Here is a 16,507-nt window from a genome sequence, read left to right on the forward strand (position 1 = left end):
TTACTCCCCGATATAGGATTTCAGTTGCTAAACAGTATGGGGTATTCTTAGTCATGCTTTTCATTCCATTATGCACCTAATTTGACAAATCTGGACTGCAGACAGGCCATCTTAGCACCTGGACTCTTCCTCTATGGAGAAATATTCTAAATATGTGCAGAATTCATTTTGTCATCGTTTTCCTGAAATATTCAAGGTCGTCCCTGGAAAAGACATTGCCTGGATGGCAGTATATGTTGTTCAAAACCTGTATACATCATTCAGAATTGATTGTGCTTTGCCAAATGTGCAAGATGCCCATGCTATAGGCATTAATGCTCCTCCACACCGTCATAGATGTTGGGTTTGGTTGGATACTTGGATAGGCCCTCTCCTCTTTAGCCCAGATGAGTCCATGATTTCCAAAAAGAATGGCAAACATTGATTGGTCTAACCACAGGACCTAAGTCCATTTTAAACATGCTCAGGGCCAGATAAGAGGGTGGTATGTTCTGTATCATGTCTCAATACAATTGTAGCTGTTACAATTTTGGCTGCAGTTTTGAATTGGGCATCAAACTTCTTTCTCATTACACAACTTTTCCAGCATTTTGTTACCCTTGTCCCAACTTTTTTTTAAACATGTTGCTGGTATCAAATTCAAAATGAACATATATTTTCCATGAACTAGTCAAATGTGTCATTTTCAACATTTGATATGTTGTCTGTGTCCTTTTTACAACTAAATATAAGTTTAAGAGATTTGCAGATTATTACATTCTGTTTTTATTCACATTTTACACAACGTCCCAGCTTTTTCTGTTTTGGGGTTATATGATATAGCACCCTAACAACCACTCGCTGCAACATGGTTACATAGATTTAAAGGTAATATTGAAAAAAAATGATTCATGGTATGAGAAAAACCCTGTCACACAATATGATATGGTGTCACATTATATGTGATTTCATGCACTTAGCACAACAATGACCCACATTGCTATATGATAGCACCCTTAAAACATAGGCCTACTCACTGCAACATGGTAACATAGGTTTAATATTGAGAAAAAAGTAATTTTATTTTGGCCTATTTATGTGAAAGGCGTCACACCAAAAGACCATGAGAAAGTGTACTGAAGTGAGTGCCAAAAATGTTTGATTTATTGAAAAGATTATGAGAGAATAATGTGTGCCTTGTAATGTATTACAGCATTGCTTTATGCGTTGCCTGTGTCTAAATGCTTGTGGAAAAACTCCTGAACTCTCCCCCACAACTCCACCTGAGCGTGTGCGTTAGTTTTAGCCTCTCCTCCAAACGTCACCACTTTACCCACTGCCGCATGGACGCCAGAGGGGTAGAAGGGCATGTAGGGAACGTCCACAAAGTGTCCTGCCTTGGGGTACCTCACTATCTCAAAGTTCTCCTTCCCACTGTCTCTCAGTCGTTGGGCAGCTAGTTCTGCGAAAAAGACACTGTCCCAGTTCATGTCGTCTTCAGATGCTACAAACATGAACTTGCATTCGGCACGCTCAACGGGAATAACAGTGGCCAGGTTCTCATTGGCCGCAGGATCTTGCAAGATCATGCTGATGTTAAGAAGTCCTTGCTCTGTCATGGGTGCTTTCTTTAAGTCAGCCATGAGAGCAGGGATGACGGTATCTTTGTATTTGAGGGGAAAAAGGGTGTTGGCACAGCAACCATTAATGGTGACAACTGCTTTGATACCTGACAGGAATGATGCCATTGAGAGAGCTAGATCTCCACTCTTGGAGATTGAAATAACTCCAACTCCAGAGCCTTTCACATTCAACAAAACAGAAAAAGCAAGACATGTATCTGATTATTTAATATATAGCATATCAAATACATCACTGTTCCTGTATTATACACTGTGCGTGAAGGCAATCTGTATTTTTGTTACTCACTTTGGGGTGTTTCTGCAAGAAACGTACTCCCTCTTCAAAGTACTCCAGATCTAGTTTGTCAACTTTTTTAGGCAAATCCTTGTAGCGGTAAAAAGCCAGAGCGAGTACCACAAAGCCTTTATTGGCCAGCAAACTGGCTCTCGGTTCTGATGGGCCACCGCCTAGAGTGTAAAGATCCACAATGCCAGGGAAGGGTCCTGGCCCTGCAAGCTGAGAAAAAGTATTATATTATTATTACTATCCTGTTGTTGATATGTTTTTGTTGTTGTTGACACTGTAGTGTAAAAATAAACACTAACAATGGTAACACTTTACATGACAGTATCGACATAACAGTGACATGACACTGTCATGAACATATGACACTGTCATGACACATGAACCCTATAGCTCTAACCCTAATCCTGACCTCTAACTCTATTCCTAACCCTAATTTGTTATGACAAAAACAAATGTCACTTATTAACAGAAGTGTCATGTCATAAACATTTATGACTTGTTTATGACACGTTCATGACAGTGTCATGTCACCAAGTTTCCGCTGGGAAAAATAGGGCGGGTCAAAGTGACCGGCAGAGGTTTCGTTTTCCGGACATTTTAATGATATGCCGGTCAAATGTCCTATTATCGCTTCTTAAATACCTAGTCAAGTCGAGGAACACTAGAGACAGGCTATGTAGCTTAAAGAATGACATAATCAGGCTGAATAGAATGCAACATGTTCATTAGCCTAACTGACGTAAACATGCCTAACAAGATCTAGCCAGTATCTATGTTTTCATGGACAGCAAGAGTCCGCTTTGTTCATTGTTTTAAAAAGGCTACGTTGTTTGTTGCTGCTATACCCACGTTATCTCCAGTGGTTCCACTGTTTAACTTGCACAGATGCGCACACACAAGAATGAGCGCTCACACCACTACCCCCTAATGCTATGCCTCTTTATTTGATAACAATAAATGAAGAAATATTTCCTATTCTGGGAAATGTTTAGTTTCTTTTTCTTTCGGTCCGCGGTCCGATGATATCGTTTAATTGTGCCGGAAATTATCCGCGGACCAGCAATCTCGTCGTCGAGGAGGCCCTAACCCTGCAGAACATAGACAGAGAAAGCTGTCTGTGTTCTGTACACGGAGAATGACAGTGTCTTGGAGCGGCCGCAACCCCGCAACTCCACTTCCAACGTCATGATTCCGACATATACGCCCGACACTTATGCTTTTTATCTGGTGGTGGTGGAGTTGACCGGACATCTGAGGCTTCAGACGTTACCAATTTATCATCATCCATCGCGTCTGTCCTCTGAAAAAAACTTTTAAGGCTAGTCTGCCTGGACCTGGCCATGTTTGAACCGCCTCACTAATTTGTTCGTTGTTTAACATGGACGTTTTAAGCGTGCGCTTCCTATTTGAAATGTTTCCTACAGTATTTGAAATGCATAGGCTATGCGTGTTGTTTAATAGCTTTCAAACCGTAGAGCCTGTACATTTAAAAACATAGCCAAAGGACGTATTGCTTTAATATAGGCTTACATTTTAAGGCTTATTCTCAAATTCAGATTGCGTTAGGGGGACGGGATTATTAGCCAACACTTTAACAAGATTCTGTGATTTTCACAGCATCACTGCTGTTTTTGAGAAAAATGTGTACTGTATTTGTGAATACTGATACTTTATTGATCCCCAGGGGAAATTCAAGAAAAAAAAGATGAGAGCCGTAAAGCAGTGGGACACTATATAAAAGTGTACAAGTAAGAGAGATTGGTGGAAACAGCTGGATGTGGAGTCTGCACAAGGGGCAGAGCAGAGCTCATGCACCTGCAGTTCCTCTTGTACTTGAACCATTGCGCTAACAATCTCACATTAGTCTATATCAACTGTCAACAGAAGGACTCAGTTATACTACAGTACAGTAGTAATTCCACGTCCAAAATACTGCATTTCTGCAATAAGAACTGCAAATATTCCAATTGTTCCGTTGAAGGCTGCTGTCACATTCCTGCTGAGGAGCTGATGCAGGAAGACATACAGTATATAACTTTCTTGCACATATAATCAGATAGAGTGTAAGTAAATACATTAAAAAAGGTTTTGATTCTGCTGCACTTGCCCTACTACTTACTATGCGAAAGTGGAAAAAGGTCTATGGACATGAAATGTTTCTTGGCCATGAGATGGCGCACTTTCACTTCACTTCAGGCCTGAAAGATCATGTTACTGACTCACACCCCATTGTCCCTTTACAAATGTACAATCACGTGTGAAATCTTTTCATTTATTTAGGAATAAGTAATCTGCAAGTAAGTAAATAAACAAACTAAATAGGCCTAGATTAATATAAAAAAAAATATGAAAATTTCTTTCACTTTGGACACGACCTTGGTTTATCTCAAACACTTTAACACTAGATCAATTCGTCATTCATTTAAAACTATGATAGTTAGCATAGTTTGTATCATTTTTTCCATAGGCTTCTGGTGTATCCACCCCTGATGAAGAATGCACAGGTAGCCTACTATGACCATCGAGGATAACAACACGGTAACAAGAGTAGAAAGAGTAGGTAATAAATGGCTTGTAAACACTCCAAACAGTAGAATTATGATATGCGATGGAGAGAAGTGTAAACATCAAAATTCCAATCCCCAACAAAACCATGTTCCTCAGTGTTCCAGAGAAAGCAACTATTCACATTGACGACATAGTCTTAAATCACCTCAGTGATCAGACCAAACAGAAATGGAAATACTGGATGCATTCCAAGGTGTTCAGTTTAGCATTAAAGATGACCTGCTGTAGCTTCTGGTTGAGGGAGCCAGGAAGTTTCTCATGTAAAAACTGTTTTAGATAATTAGTTCACTTTGCAATCAGCCTAAGCACTATAAATAAGCCACAGGTAATGTACGATGGGTACTATGGAGGGACCATGAAGAGTGAGAAGAGTAAGAATTAGAGGAGGCCAAAGAATAGGACGTGGAGGTGAAGAAGGAGGAGGAGGAAGAGGACGCAAAGGTGAAGAAGTGAGAGGGAGAGGATGACAAGGACAAGAAGGTGAACTTAGAGGAAGAGGACAATGAGGAGCAAGAGGAGGACGAGGAGGGGGAAGAGGAAGGGTAAGAAGAGAAAGAAATAGCCCTTTTACAGGCAAAAAAAAACAGTCTACATGTGCGGATATTGTCATGTCAGGCCTGGATACGGCATTCCAGAATATATTTTTCCCGGTGAGAGAGACGTTGAACTTTAAAGTCTATAATGTTGGTTTGGCTCTTCATTGACTCACTCATCTGCCAAATTTGTTTTTAAGATGTTCATAGCAAAAATGGATGCATGGGATTCATTTAGATTAATTAATCACAGAGTATGTAATTAGGATATTTTTTTAATCGATTGACAGCCTTAGTAAATATACAACAACATGGCATTATGGGTAGTGTGTTATCTACAGATGCCTTCTGAAAAACTGCTGGACCCTCTTCCACAGATCAACCTGGGCCTCAGCATGAGCCTGGGGTTCCCCTCCTAGGACCACCACAGCGCCCACTGCTGGATGGAAACTGGAGGGGCAGTGGGGCATGTAGGGAACATCCAGGAAGTGACCTGCCTTCGGGTACCGCACCAGCTCATAGTTGTCTTTCCCGTGGTCCCGGAGTCGTTGAGCAGCCTGTTCACTGAATAAAAGGCTGTTCCAGTTCCTGTCGTCTTCAGCGGCCACAAACAGGAAGTGGCAGCCGGCACGCTCAATGGGAATCACAGAGTTCCGGTTCTCTTCCAGCATAGGATCTAGAAGGCCGTCCCTTATATCCAGAAGCCCATCCTTTCTGAGGATTATTTTGCCCGTGTCGATGTTGAGAGGGGGGATCACCATGCCTTTATAGTGGATGGGACAGACAGTGGCACCATTGGAACCATTGATGGAGACAGTTGCGGAGATCCCAGGAAGGAATGCTGACATTGCAAGTGCTAGATCTCCACTCTTGGAGATGGAGAGGATCCCTATGCCTGGTCCTTTTACCTGAGAAAAAAAACAAATATTAAAGAATTGTTTCAGAGAAATTACATATCATACAGTATGCAGTTAAAATGATTAAAGAGCATGTTTGTGCTGTTGATTGAAATCAAATCAATCAAAAATGTAACCTTAAACTTAACCTAAAACTTTCTAGTCTCTAACCCCCTGCAGATTGCTGTTTTGTTCACTTTCCTTTAATGACTTAGGAAAGATGCACACAGCTGAACAAGAGAGTTGAAGGACATTTTTAGAAAGAAACTGTGGTTAATTGAGCATCCTTCCAACACTAACCTTGGGGTGAGCCCGCAAGAATGCCACGGCTTCCTCCAAGTACTCCAGGTCAAGCTTCCTCAAAACTTTGGGCAAATCCTGATAACCATGATATGCCAAAGCCATGACCACATAACCTTTATTCGCTAATAGGCTTGCTCGTAATTCTGTCAAAGCGCCACCTAAGTGGGGTATGTCCAGAATGGCAGGGAAAGGACCAGGTCCTGTGAAAACAAAGGCTTTTATCAGTTAGGCTAAATCATGCACAAGGCCCTGGTTTTAATATACGAGATTCTGTAAAAACATGAATTCAACAGCTTTTGACATTTTTGGATGAAATATTCCTGCCTGATATACAACCCGAATTCCGAAAAAGTTTTGATGCTTTGTAGAATGTGAATAAAATGTAAATGTAAATCAGGTTTATAGTAGAGATGCACTAAGCTATTTATGGTTGATATACTCCGAGTCTCTGGCCCTCTCTTAGAGCCAGGCATAGTGAGCTGGCCCTCGGAAGAAAAAGTTTGGGGACCACTGTACTAAGCTGTCACTTAAACATCGCTCATCACCGCCCATCCCTGCCGCTAATTGCGTGCCCACAGCTGAACCACAAGCGCAGCTGAACGGAGATAACCGATTGCGACATTAAAAAGAATCAAAGTTTAGCGATCATAGGCTACATTCAGGGGCGATTCTAAACCTTGAGCTTTGCTGGGGCACAGGCCCTCAACTCCCAATACATAAAAAAAATGAACTGTGCGCGCAATATGAAATAAATGGCTAGTCTGATTTGGACCATCACATATCTCCCCTAGGTCACAGACATGCTCCTCCATACTCTGCATAGCCCATCATGTTCTCATCCGTTTCTTGCCTGTCTCTCTCATCCTCCTCCTCCTCCTCCCCCTGCATACTGGACTGCCCAGCCTGTGCTCTTTCTCCCCTCTCTTCGACCTTCTTCTCCTCCCCCTGCATACTGGACTGCCCAGCCTGTGCTCTTTCTCCCCTCTCTTCTTCTCCTCCTCCTCCTCCTCCCCCTGCATTCTGGACTGCCCAGCCTGTGCTCTTTCTCCCCTCTCTTTTTCTTTTTGACCTTCTTCTCCTCCTCCTCCTCCTCCTCCAGCACTCTCTCCCTCAATTGTTGTAGCAGCCACTATCCAGCAACATCCAAACACATAGGCATAAGTAGGCCTATACTCACTGCATGACTTTAATAGGCTTTCCTACTAACACAAGGGAAGCTTATTTTTAGTCAAAATTGAGATATACTTCCATCCCAGGCAAGGGTCCTATAGACATCCTGGCAATACTGCAGTTCTTTGTAGCTTAAATAGCCTACTAAAGCCTTCATACTGACTTTTGGTGATAATTTGCAAATGTAGCCTACGTATAATAATCTACACAGATGACTCTGATTCTGTGTATTATTATAGGCTACATTTGCAAATGCAGCAAACTTATTTAAGTTTGCCATTAAATCATAGATCAAATCACAGCACTGGCTATTACCAGCATAAATGTTAATGTACCGTTAATGTGGGCAAAATTATCATACCTCCCTCATCCTCCTCACTGTTCCTCTCCCTCTGTTCAGGAAGAATTTTCTGATGTCCATCTCTGAATAGTTTATCAGAAGGCTGTTTAGTTTTACAGTAGGACAGCTTCACAAACAGTATAGGCTACTTTTACAGGACTCTCTCTACAGTATAGTATAAATCCTTATTAATTGTCCGCATGTGTGCATGCAGCCTACGCATGGTGTGAGTGTTTGAGTGAGAGAGCACAAGCAAAGTCCTTTTAGGCAAGTCCCTCCACTCGGCGGCCATATGACAACGCTTTATGGGCACTCGTCGGGCATCCTATTCAGCAGAAATGCGCGTGCGCAAGGCTTCACGACACCAATCTTACTCCAGCGGCGAGATCACAACACATGATTGGCACGATGTCTTCACATCACACCACATGATTGGCTCAATGTATTCACATGTCGACGTTTTGCCGAGGAAGGGGTGAGATATGTGTAGACAACGGCCATATTGGCGTGACAAACTAGCCCCATGCATTTCTATGGAGTGCTGTGTCTCCACATTAGAAAGCACAAGCTGGTAAACTGTTGCTAAATGACAATGACGCTAAATTTAGGCTACAATGACGCTAAGCATTGAAAAAAAAGATGCTAATTATGTGGGCAACACTCTCTAACAGCGATCAACTTGTCATTTTTTCTGTCAAACAAGTTGTGAATTTGTTGTAACATTAAACAGGGGACTACTTACTCTGTGCTCAAAGTGATGTAACGAGCCCCAGCGGATTCCACAGTGTATGTGTGTGCAGTACAACGAAACACTCGGAAGAATCATGTGAACGATTTTCATTGGTTGTTGCGTTCAATCTTACCCAGTTTTTTTTGTTATTGGCTGGTAAGTGACAGGCTCGAGCCATGATTAAAGCAGGCACGGAGATGCGCTCATGAATGCCGTTTCCAGCTAGAGCCGCGCTAGAATTTTACTGGGACACTGGAGACTTTTACTAAGGCACGTGCCCCAGTGAATAAGGTCTAGTGACGCCCCTTGGGCCCTGGGCTACATGATAATAAGATGTCAACAAGCAGCGACATACAGTAGCCCTAGTAGTTCTACTCTACTTGAAAAAAAAAATACTAGAACTATTTACTGCACGTAGACTAGAGCTATATGCCTAGCAGATTGAGAAGTGATCTGATCATTAGGCCTACCATCAAAATAATTCCTTATTCATGGGTTTCATCAGGTCCCTTTCCACAGATCAAGCACCATGCAGTCTGCATTGATAATTAAGGTGCTTGATTTTATACACCTGTGGAAAGGGACCTGATGAAACCCATGAATACACCTAGGCATGCACCTGTGAAAAGTGAAAGTGAAAACCAGCGCCCCAAGTGGTTGCGTTCCTATCGAAGAGCAGCTCCAATGTTAAGTCCCATAGACCTATTTTAAAAAAAAATATTGTGAAGCCAAATCAGCGATGTTATCCACCAAAAATATTTTTCAGTGTCTATACAGTAATAATATTCTAACTGTGAAAATGTCAGACCCTATTTTGCCTTATTTAAGAAAATCGAAATTGCTCCTTTTGTTTCATAAACGAACTACAAAAGAAGTCACGTGACTTTACCCTTCAACGTTACTCACGGTAGCATGGTTTGTTTATTAGCCTGGTTAGCATTGACACTTAACACAGAGACGGTTGATAAAGCGAGACGATTCATAAGAGGGTAAATTCTGGCACGTTGTGACATAGACATAATATACATAGACGCCGCATTGGCTGCTGGAAACAAGAAATGCGGCCGCCATCTTGGACCGGTCATACTCCTCATTGCGTTGCAGCAGAAAACACAAGATGACAGCACTGTGCAGCATGTTCCTGCTCAAATCGGCGGACCATACTCGGGGGATTTACTTTTCACAAGTAAGATTTAACATTACCGTACTATTGGTTGTATTTTGTATTTTCGAACAATGTGGCCTGTATCATAGCTACATGTATGACCTTTGCAGCAAAAAAAACCGCGTGAAAATCTGTTCGGTATTCAGTGAGATATGATTAATTAAGTGTGCTGACAGCTCATTGCACCGGCCAAACAGATTACACTGAGTGGAGTGGATGACCGGTCCAAGATGGCGGCTCCAAATCTCGTCAGCGCTAGTAGGGAGCAGCGGTCGATGCGGCGTCTATGTATATTATGTCTATGCGTTGTGACGTGGGGTTCGAAGCAGTCACGCCCATTTAGGAGTCTAGCGGGAGGTCCAGTGTCTATGTATTCCTATGGGAGAAATGAACATTTTCACGGAATATGACCAATCCCTTAGCCCTACATTCAGCGATGTAAGTTTTGAACCCATTTTCTAGAAGCCACATGTCTCCCTAACATTCCGACATTGAAATTGTATTTTCCAACGAAACAAATAAAGACAAAAATAGCTTTGTTCGTGATCTGTCACTGTCTCCTCAAAGCTCTGGTGCACAGCCACCTGTTCTCAGAGGCTCTAGACTCAGAGATGGTTGATAAACTAACCTAACATATTTTTTGCTAGAACTAGTAGACTACCACAAAGTTGCTGAACATATGTTATTTCAGGTTTGTTTGCAACAATATATAAGTTTAACCAAAGTTCTTAGCTGCTAGCTAGCTAGCGAACATTCCCATTCACTTTCCGTTTACTATGCTAACGTTAGCTAGCTAGCTAGCTAGCTCGGTTAACGGGGCAAAATGAAATTATTCATTCCGTGTCCGAAAGAGTGTTTCATTGGCATCACACACAAACAATGACTGTAAAATAGTATACAAAATTATATGTATATGTTATTATTGCTTATTCAGAGAAAAGTTTATGTTTTGACACGCCTATTTAGGAGTCAGGTGTTGCACCAAATTCTGTGACCTGTCGAATTTTGTGACTCTAGAGGGCGCTGTTTTATTAGAGTCTATGAATGTACTGAGCTGTACTGACACACTGACAATTCTGGCACATAACTGGCAATTCTGTTATGTGTATAATTCTTCTAATAAACTTTGTACATTTTTGAAACATGGAACACTGACTGGGTGTGGGTGTATTATTATAGAGTAGAGCTAAAGCCTACCCCTCACCACTCCTGTGAACAGATGGACTTCAGCAGGACAGATTACATATTTTGATAGGCTACTGTCAAATTATGTCACTGTAACTGCAGAAAAAAATGCTGTGGAGGTCACTAACTGCCTCCTTAAGTTTGTTTATCAGTTTGAGGTGGCAAAAAGTAAATTAACGGACAATGACAAGGAGGTTGTCAATAATGTAAATAAAGTGTTTGCTGATGTCAATGACAATGTACAACATCAGTCCATTTCTGCAGAGTTATAGTGGGGTAATAGTAAATATAGTGGGCTACTGTCAAACATAATTTGACAGTAGGCTTATCAACATATGTGACCTGTCCAGCTGAAGTCCACCTCTTCGCTGGAGTGGTGGGGTAGGCTTTAGCTGTACTCTATAGAGATAGTATAGAGAGGAAGATACACATGCAGGCCTGTGGAGTAATACACCCACACCCAGACAATGTTCCATGTTTCAAAAATGTACAAAGTTTATTAGAAGAATTATACAAATAACAGAATTGCCTCATCAGTGTGTCAGTACAGCTCAGTACATTCATAGACTCCAATAAAACAGCGCCCTCTAGAGTCACAAAATTCGACAGGTCACAGAATTTGGTGCAACACCGGAACTAGTGCCATTTCGTTCCATTGATGAATCGTCTTATGATTCATCTTAGTTAACTATAGAATCTTTGCTTAACACTTTGAGCTATCTCTTCATGTGAGTAGAAGCACAACACCAGTTATCCTGACATAAAGGTTATCACCACGCGGTTTACATCACGTTCCGTTATTACAAAAATATGTTAAGCCAGTTAAGCAAATTAGCTAGTAATCAAGGATCTTTGGTAGTTCCTTATCACCGTGTTACGACAAAAACTCAAAACAATTCAACTGATCCTAAAAATAAGGTATGACCACTTGAAGCAATAGAGGTGACCCCAGTGCCTAACATATGGAAGGCATTAAATTAAGATCCCAATGTGCACCGAGATATATTTTTTCTAAAAAACAATCCCATCCACTCAGCTAAACTCTGGGAACGCAGAGATTACTTTCCCTCCTATACGGAAGTGCTTTATATATGCTATGTCTTTTTGTTGACCATGTCAAGAGCAGTGAACTTGACAGAGAAAATATCGTTCAGACTGACCAGGTGGCACAAACAGTGAACCTCTTATATTGCCACCTTCCAAGGGAAATTTCTGCACACCATCAGCCATGAATCGCCTCTCAAGGGTTTCTTGGGCAACAACCTGTCCATCGCATATCACCTCAATGTCAACTGACAATGGCGCTGACGCATCTCTCTTGGTTAGCCTACTGTGTGGAACAAGTGGTCGCATCGACGAAAACAACCCCATAGAATCAATTCCACGGTAGCTCCCACCGGTCGATGGACATCTATCCAACTCGATGTGTCCATTTTTGTCAGAACAAAATCTGACCGAGGCTTCGAATGAAACGCCTTTGCTATCTGTAAGTTTGGATCGCAACTCCACAGGTTGCTCAGGGGGGAGTCCGGAGACTTTGATGTGAACAGGCTCGTCAAAATAACTGCATGGCCAAGGTGAAAGTTGTAAGGACACCTTTGAGTCCACACTCAGATTTACAGCCAAACATTTCCTGTATGCTGCTCTACAACTTCTGTTCAAGAAGGCCATTTTCTATTTTTCGCAACTCCTGGACAAAAGTTTCGCAAATATTCTTCTTCTTCTTCTTCTTCTTCTTGTTTTTATGGCGGTTGGCAGACAATGTCTGTTTGCATTACCGCCACCATCTGAAATGGAGTGTGGGTCTGAATAAAATATTTCCCTACACTTAAATCATCTTTATTAAACCTGTTCTTCTAAAAAAGGAAAAGAAAACCCCAAAACAAAAATCACCAGAATTCCTTAGCAAAATATCCCTTACCTTAGAAAAGGTATCTCTTCATCTTCTAGCTGCTGGATTAACTGTTGCCTCTCATTATTATATCTAGTACATTCTTCAATAGCATGCTCTATGGTATCCTGTGTGTTACATACACTACACCTCCCATCAGCATGTTTTTTCATTAAAAATAATTAAAGTGCTGTTTACCCTGTGTGCCCAAATCTCATTCTTGAAATGATGTTCTCCTCCTGTGTATTTCTGCAAGTACTTCTACTCACCCCCACTCTTTTTTGGATATTATAAAATCTCCTACCAGTCTGACCATTTTCCCACAATACTTGCCCCTTCTCCTTTATCTTTCCTTTAATGATTGATTTCACCTCAGCTTTACTATACTTAATGTTTAAACTTATATACTCCATTTCTGTTGCCTTTTTTGCATACTTATCAGCCAACTCATTCCCTGTTACTCCTTTATGGGCAGGAACCCATACAAGTCCAACACTGACTCCAGCTTTCATTAATGTACTAGCCATTTGGACCATTTCTATAACAATGTCTTGTCTAGATTGTGAATTTATGTTCTGAATACTCATCAGAGCTGACGCTGAGTCTGAAGCAATTACTAAACTTCTTGGCCTGTTACTCTCAGCCCAAGAGAGCGCCATTAAAATAGCAATTAGTTCTGCTGTATAGACTGCTAAATTATCATTAATTGTTTTTTGTGTTACTACTTTTAATTTTGGAATAACAAAAGCCACCCCCACTCTCACATCCCTTTTGGACCCATCTGTGTACAATATAATCCTATCCCCATATCTTTCACTTAAATACCCCTGCACCACATTACTATCTATATCCCCATTCTTAGCTTCTTCCAAGAGACTGAGATCAACTGAAAGATCTTAGAGGAACTCTTGGAAACACTACTGTAGGACTTAGATCCAACAAGGCTATTTCCATCTCATTTATTTTCTGTTTAATAGTCCACCCAAAACTACTTTTTGTACCATTCTGTCTCTCTTGACTCTCTACCAATGTAGATTAACTAAAATGGTCTTCCCTATGACCTTTAAGGTTTGCCCAAAATACCAGGCTAAGCTGGTCCCTTCTGAGATCTAAAGGCAACTCCTCCATCTCTACTTGGATGGCTGCCACTGGAGTTGTCTTCATGGCTCCACAACATAGTCTTAAACCTCGACTCTGCACTCTGTCTAGTTTATTTAAAGCTGTCTTAGCAGCAGACCCATATACAACACACCCATAATCAAAAACTGATCTAATCAGTCCAATATATGAAGAGTTCAGATGCAAAACCCTCTAAATCCGTCTGACCACTTTTCTTTTAAATGAGCATTTAAATTCAGGCTCCTATAGGTTTTTGCCTATAAATCGATATTTCAGAGCAGGAAGATAGTAGTATTTAGTGGGTTTAGAAGTTAAATTATTTGATTAGCGTATACTATGTGTGAAGAGCATCCCCTCACCATCTTTATCTCATTTTTGACATAGGTGGCATTTAGAGGCTTTTGCATCTGAACCCTTCATATATTGTATGCATAGCACTAGTTGCACCCCATTCCACCCCACGCAAACACCTCATTACAATACCTTTTTACACTTTTCTACCATCTTCTGAATATGAACTGCCCATGTTAATCTTTTGTCAAACCATATACCTAGATATTTAAAGCTCTCTACTCTTTCCAATTCTTTACCTGATATTTGAATCTGTAACTCCTGGCTTATTTTCTTCTTTGTGAAGAAAATTACCTTAGTTTTTTCCACATATATCCTGAATCCCCATTCAATTGTCCATGTGTGTACTGTATCCACTGCTTGTTGTATCTTATTTACAATGTGATTGACATTTCCTCCCCTTTTCCACATTGCTCCATCATCTGCAAATAAAGCCACACCAACGTTTCTTTGTTTACCTGAGCTTTCCTTATGTCATCTTCAAGTAACACAGTTGGGTCCATGGTCCCCCCTACCTTTCCTAAAACCACTCTGGTAATTCCTTAATCCATCTTTAGTTTCTAAAAAGAATACTAATCTATCATTTACCATTCGTTCCATGGTCTTACCCAACTGAGATGTCAGTGCAATAGGCCTATAACTACTAGGCAATTTAGCGTCTTTACCAGGTTTCCTATAGGAATAATAATTAATTCCTTCCAAGTGCAAGGGATTACCCCTTCTACCCATATTTTATTAAAAAGAGCCAATATTACTTCCTTACCTTTATCAGCAGGGGTGAAAGTAGTTTTTATTTCTTGGTGGTACTATGATATAGAGTTATAATGCGCGCCTAGAGCGCGCGCCGAAAATTTCACTTAGCCTAATTATTTATTATTTTTGTTTATTTACTGTATTATAGTCTACTTATCAAGCATTCACTAGGACTTCTTATCACTCTAGTATCACTCTTTAACCCACCTGCATCTGTTTTTGATTATGAATAAATTGCAAACACTTAATTTCAACATTTATTTATTTAACCTAGTTACTCTGCTCGCTCCCACTTCCAATCAATTTTTTTTTTATATAGGCTACTGTATATCATGAAACACGTTTCTTTGAGTCATGCCTTTTTATTTGGGAGACTGCAACATACTTCTGTCCGCTAAAACACTTTCATTATTGCTGCGCAAGATCTGGTTAAGCCGTACACGCACTGTCTGTCTCCTGTCTCTCCAGCGAAACACTGCACACATAAAACCAGAATAGGCTATTGAAACATCAACATATTTTTCTTTAGCCTGTATGTTTTTTTTATTTGGGAGACTTTCCAAGAAACGTCCGTTTGCTAAAACACTTTGGATACCAGTGCACGTTGGCGCAATTACTGTAGGCTACTGTACGCGCGCTATAGCTTGCTCGTTGTCTGTCCAGCTGCACGGGAGGTTTAGACACAATTCAGATACAGTTCAGAACGATGTATATGAAATATATTTTGGGGGAAACGTGTTGCTTCTGGTAATTTGACGTTAGCAGTTGTGTTGTCATGCTGAAAGTGCTATATTTTTCAGAGACAGTATAGTTTTCTTTCCGGTACGGCGTACCCTCTCCAAATATTTTAGTGGTACTCCGTACCGGCCAGTACCGGCTTACTTTCACCCCTGTTTATCAGTTAGATTTTCTATCATTGCATAGCAAACCTTGTCATTCCCTGGTGTAGATTTACCCACCTTCTTCAAAGCACAATTCAGTTCCTTCATTGTAAATAGAACCTCCATCACACCACCTTCCTCAATATCATTACCCAACTCAGCACTATATCTTAGCTTAGTAGCTTCCCTTCCTTCCCTTTCTACCTGATTTAAATTTGCTTCACTATGTACCTTTACTAATGTCTTTGCTGTAACTTCGGCCTTGTCTACTATTAGTAATAATCCTGTTATCATCCATCATTATTGGATACTCATATTCTCTCCCGTTACCCCTCATTTTCTTTATCATACCCCACACTTGTTGTATTGGTGTAGTTCTACCAATAGAATCACAAAACTTTTCCCAGTATACTTTTTTGCCTTCCTTATTGTCTGTCTCACTATTGCTTGCAATCTTTTGTACTCAATCATATTCTGAAAGTTGTGTGACCTTTTCAAAAATCTAAAGGCTCTATTTCTATGCTTTATACTCTCACTGCAATCCTTAGACCACCAAGGTACAATTCTGGTGACATTTTTATTCTTAGTTTTAGGTACAGCTACTTCTGCTGCATCTAATACGCTGCTGCTGATTTCCCTACATAAATTCTCAACACTTTGATCCTTATTTACACCCACCAATCTGTATTCACTGAACTCTCTACATTTGTCCCA

General features: G+C 40.8%; 2 protein-coding genes across 4 annotated transcripts; both read right to left on the minus strand.

The window, feature by feature from the left end:
• Positions 1-1,130: 1,130 nt before the first annotated feature.
• Positions 1,131-2,136, minus strand: LOC121712013 (acyl-coenzyme A thioesterase 2, mitochondrial-like; the record flags this gene model as incomplete). The annotated part of the gene is made up of 2 exons (XM_042095916.1): positions 1,131-1,787; positions 1,909-2,136. Coding segments are annotated over 2 exons (816 nt in total), but the record flags the coding sequence as incomplete, so codon positions are not given.
• Positions 2,137-5,266: 3,130 nt separating this feature from the next.
• On the minus strand, positions 5,267-12,587 carry LOC121712012 (acyl-coenzyme A thioesterase 1-like). 3 transcript variants are annotated; one of them, XM_042095913.1, is made up of 3 exons: positions 11,959-12,587; positions 6,206-6,408; positions 5,267-5,917 (listed from the first exon to the last, which is right to left on the minus strand). In XM_042095913.1, the coding sequence occupies exons 1-3, from the start codon at positions 12,467-12,469 to the stop codon at positions 5,345-5,347; spliced, it is 1,287 nt and encodes a 428-aa protein (XP_041951847.1). In that variant the 5' UTR covers positions 12,470-12,587; the 3' UTR covers positions 5,267-5,344. The 3 variants fall into 3 exon arrangements, with proteins under 3 accessions (XP_041951847.1, XP_041951849.1, XP_041951848.1); XM_042095915.1 differs by lacking the exon at positions 11,959-12,587 and adding an exon at positions 8,919-8,962; XM_042095914.1 differs by lacking the exon at positions 11,959-12,587 and adding an exon at positions 8,461-8,900.
• Positions 12,588-16,507: the final 3,920 nt, after the last annotated feature.

Source organism: Alosa sapidissima, chromosome 6 (genome assembly GCF_018492685.1).
Source record: "Alosa sapidissima isolate fAloSap1 chromosome 6, fAloSap1.pri, whole genome shotgun sequence".
Taxonomy (NCBI): Eukaryota; Metazoa; Chordata; class Actinopteri; order Clupeiformes; family Clupeidae; genus Alosa; species Alosa sapidissima.

Coding starts and splice junctions, on each gene's coding strand:
- LOC121712012 (XM_042095913.1), bottom strand. CDS start 12,469: ATGGCCTTCTTGAACAGAAGTTGTAGAGCAGCATACAGGAAATGTTTG. Junction 6,409..11,958: donor TTCACTGTTTGTGCCACCTG/GTCAGTCTGAAC, acceptor TTGTTTTCACAG/GACCTGGTCCTTTCCCTGCC. Junction 5,918..6,205: donor TCTTGCGGGCTCACCCCAAG/GTTAGTGTTGGA, acceptor TTTTTTTCTCAG/GTAAAAGGACCAGGCATAGG.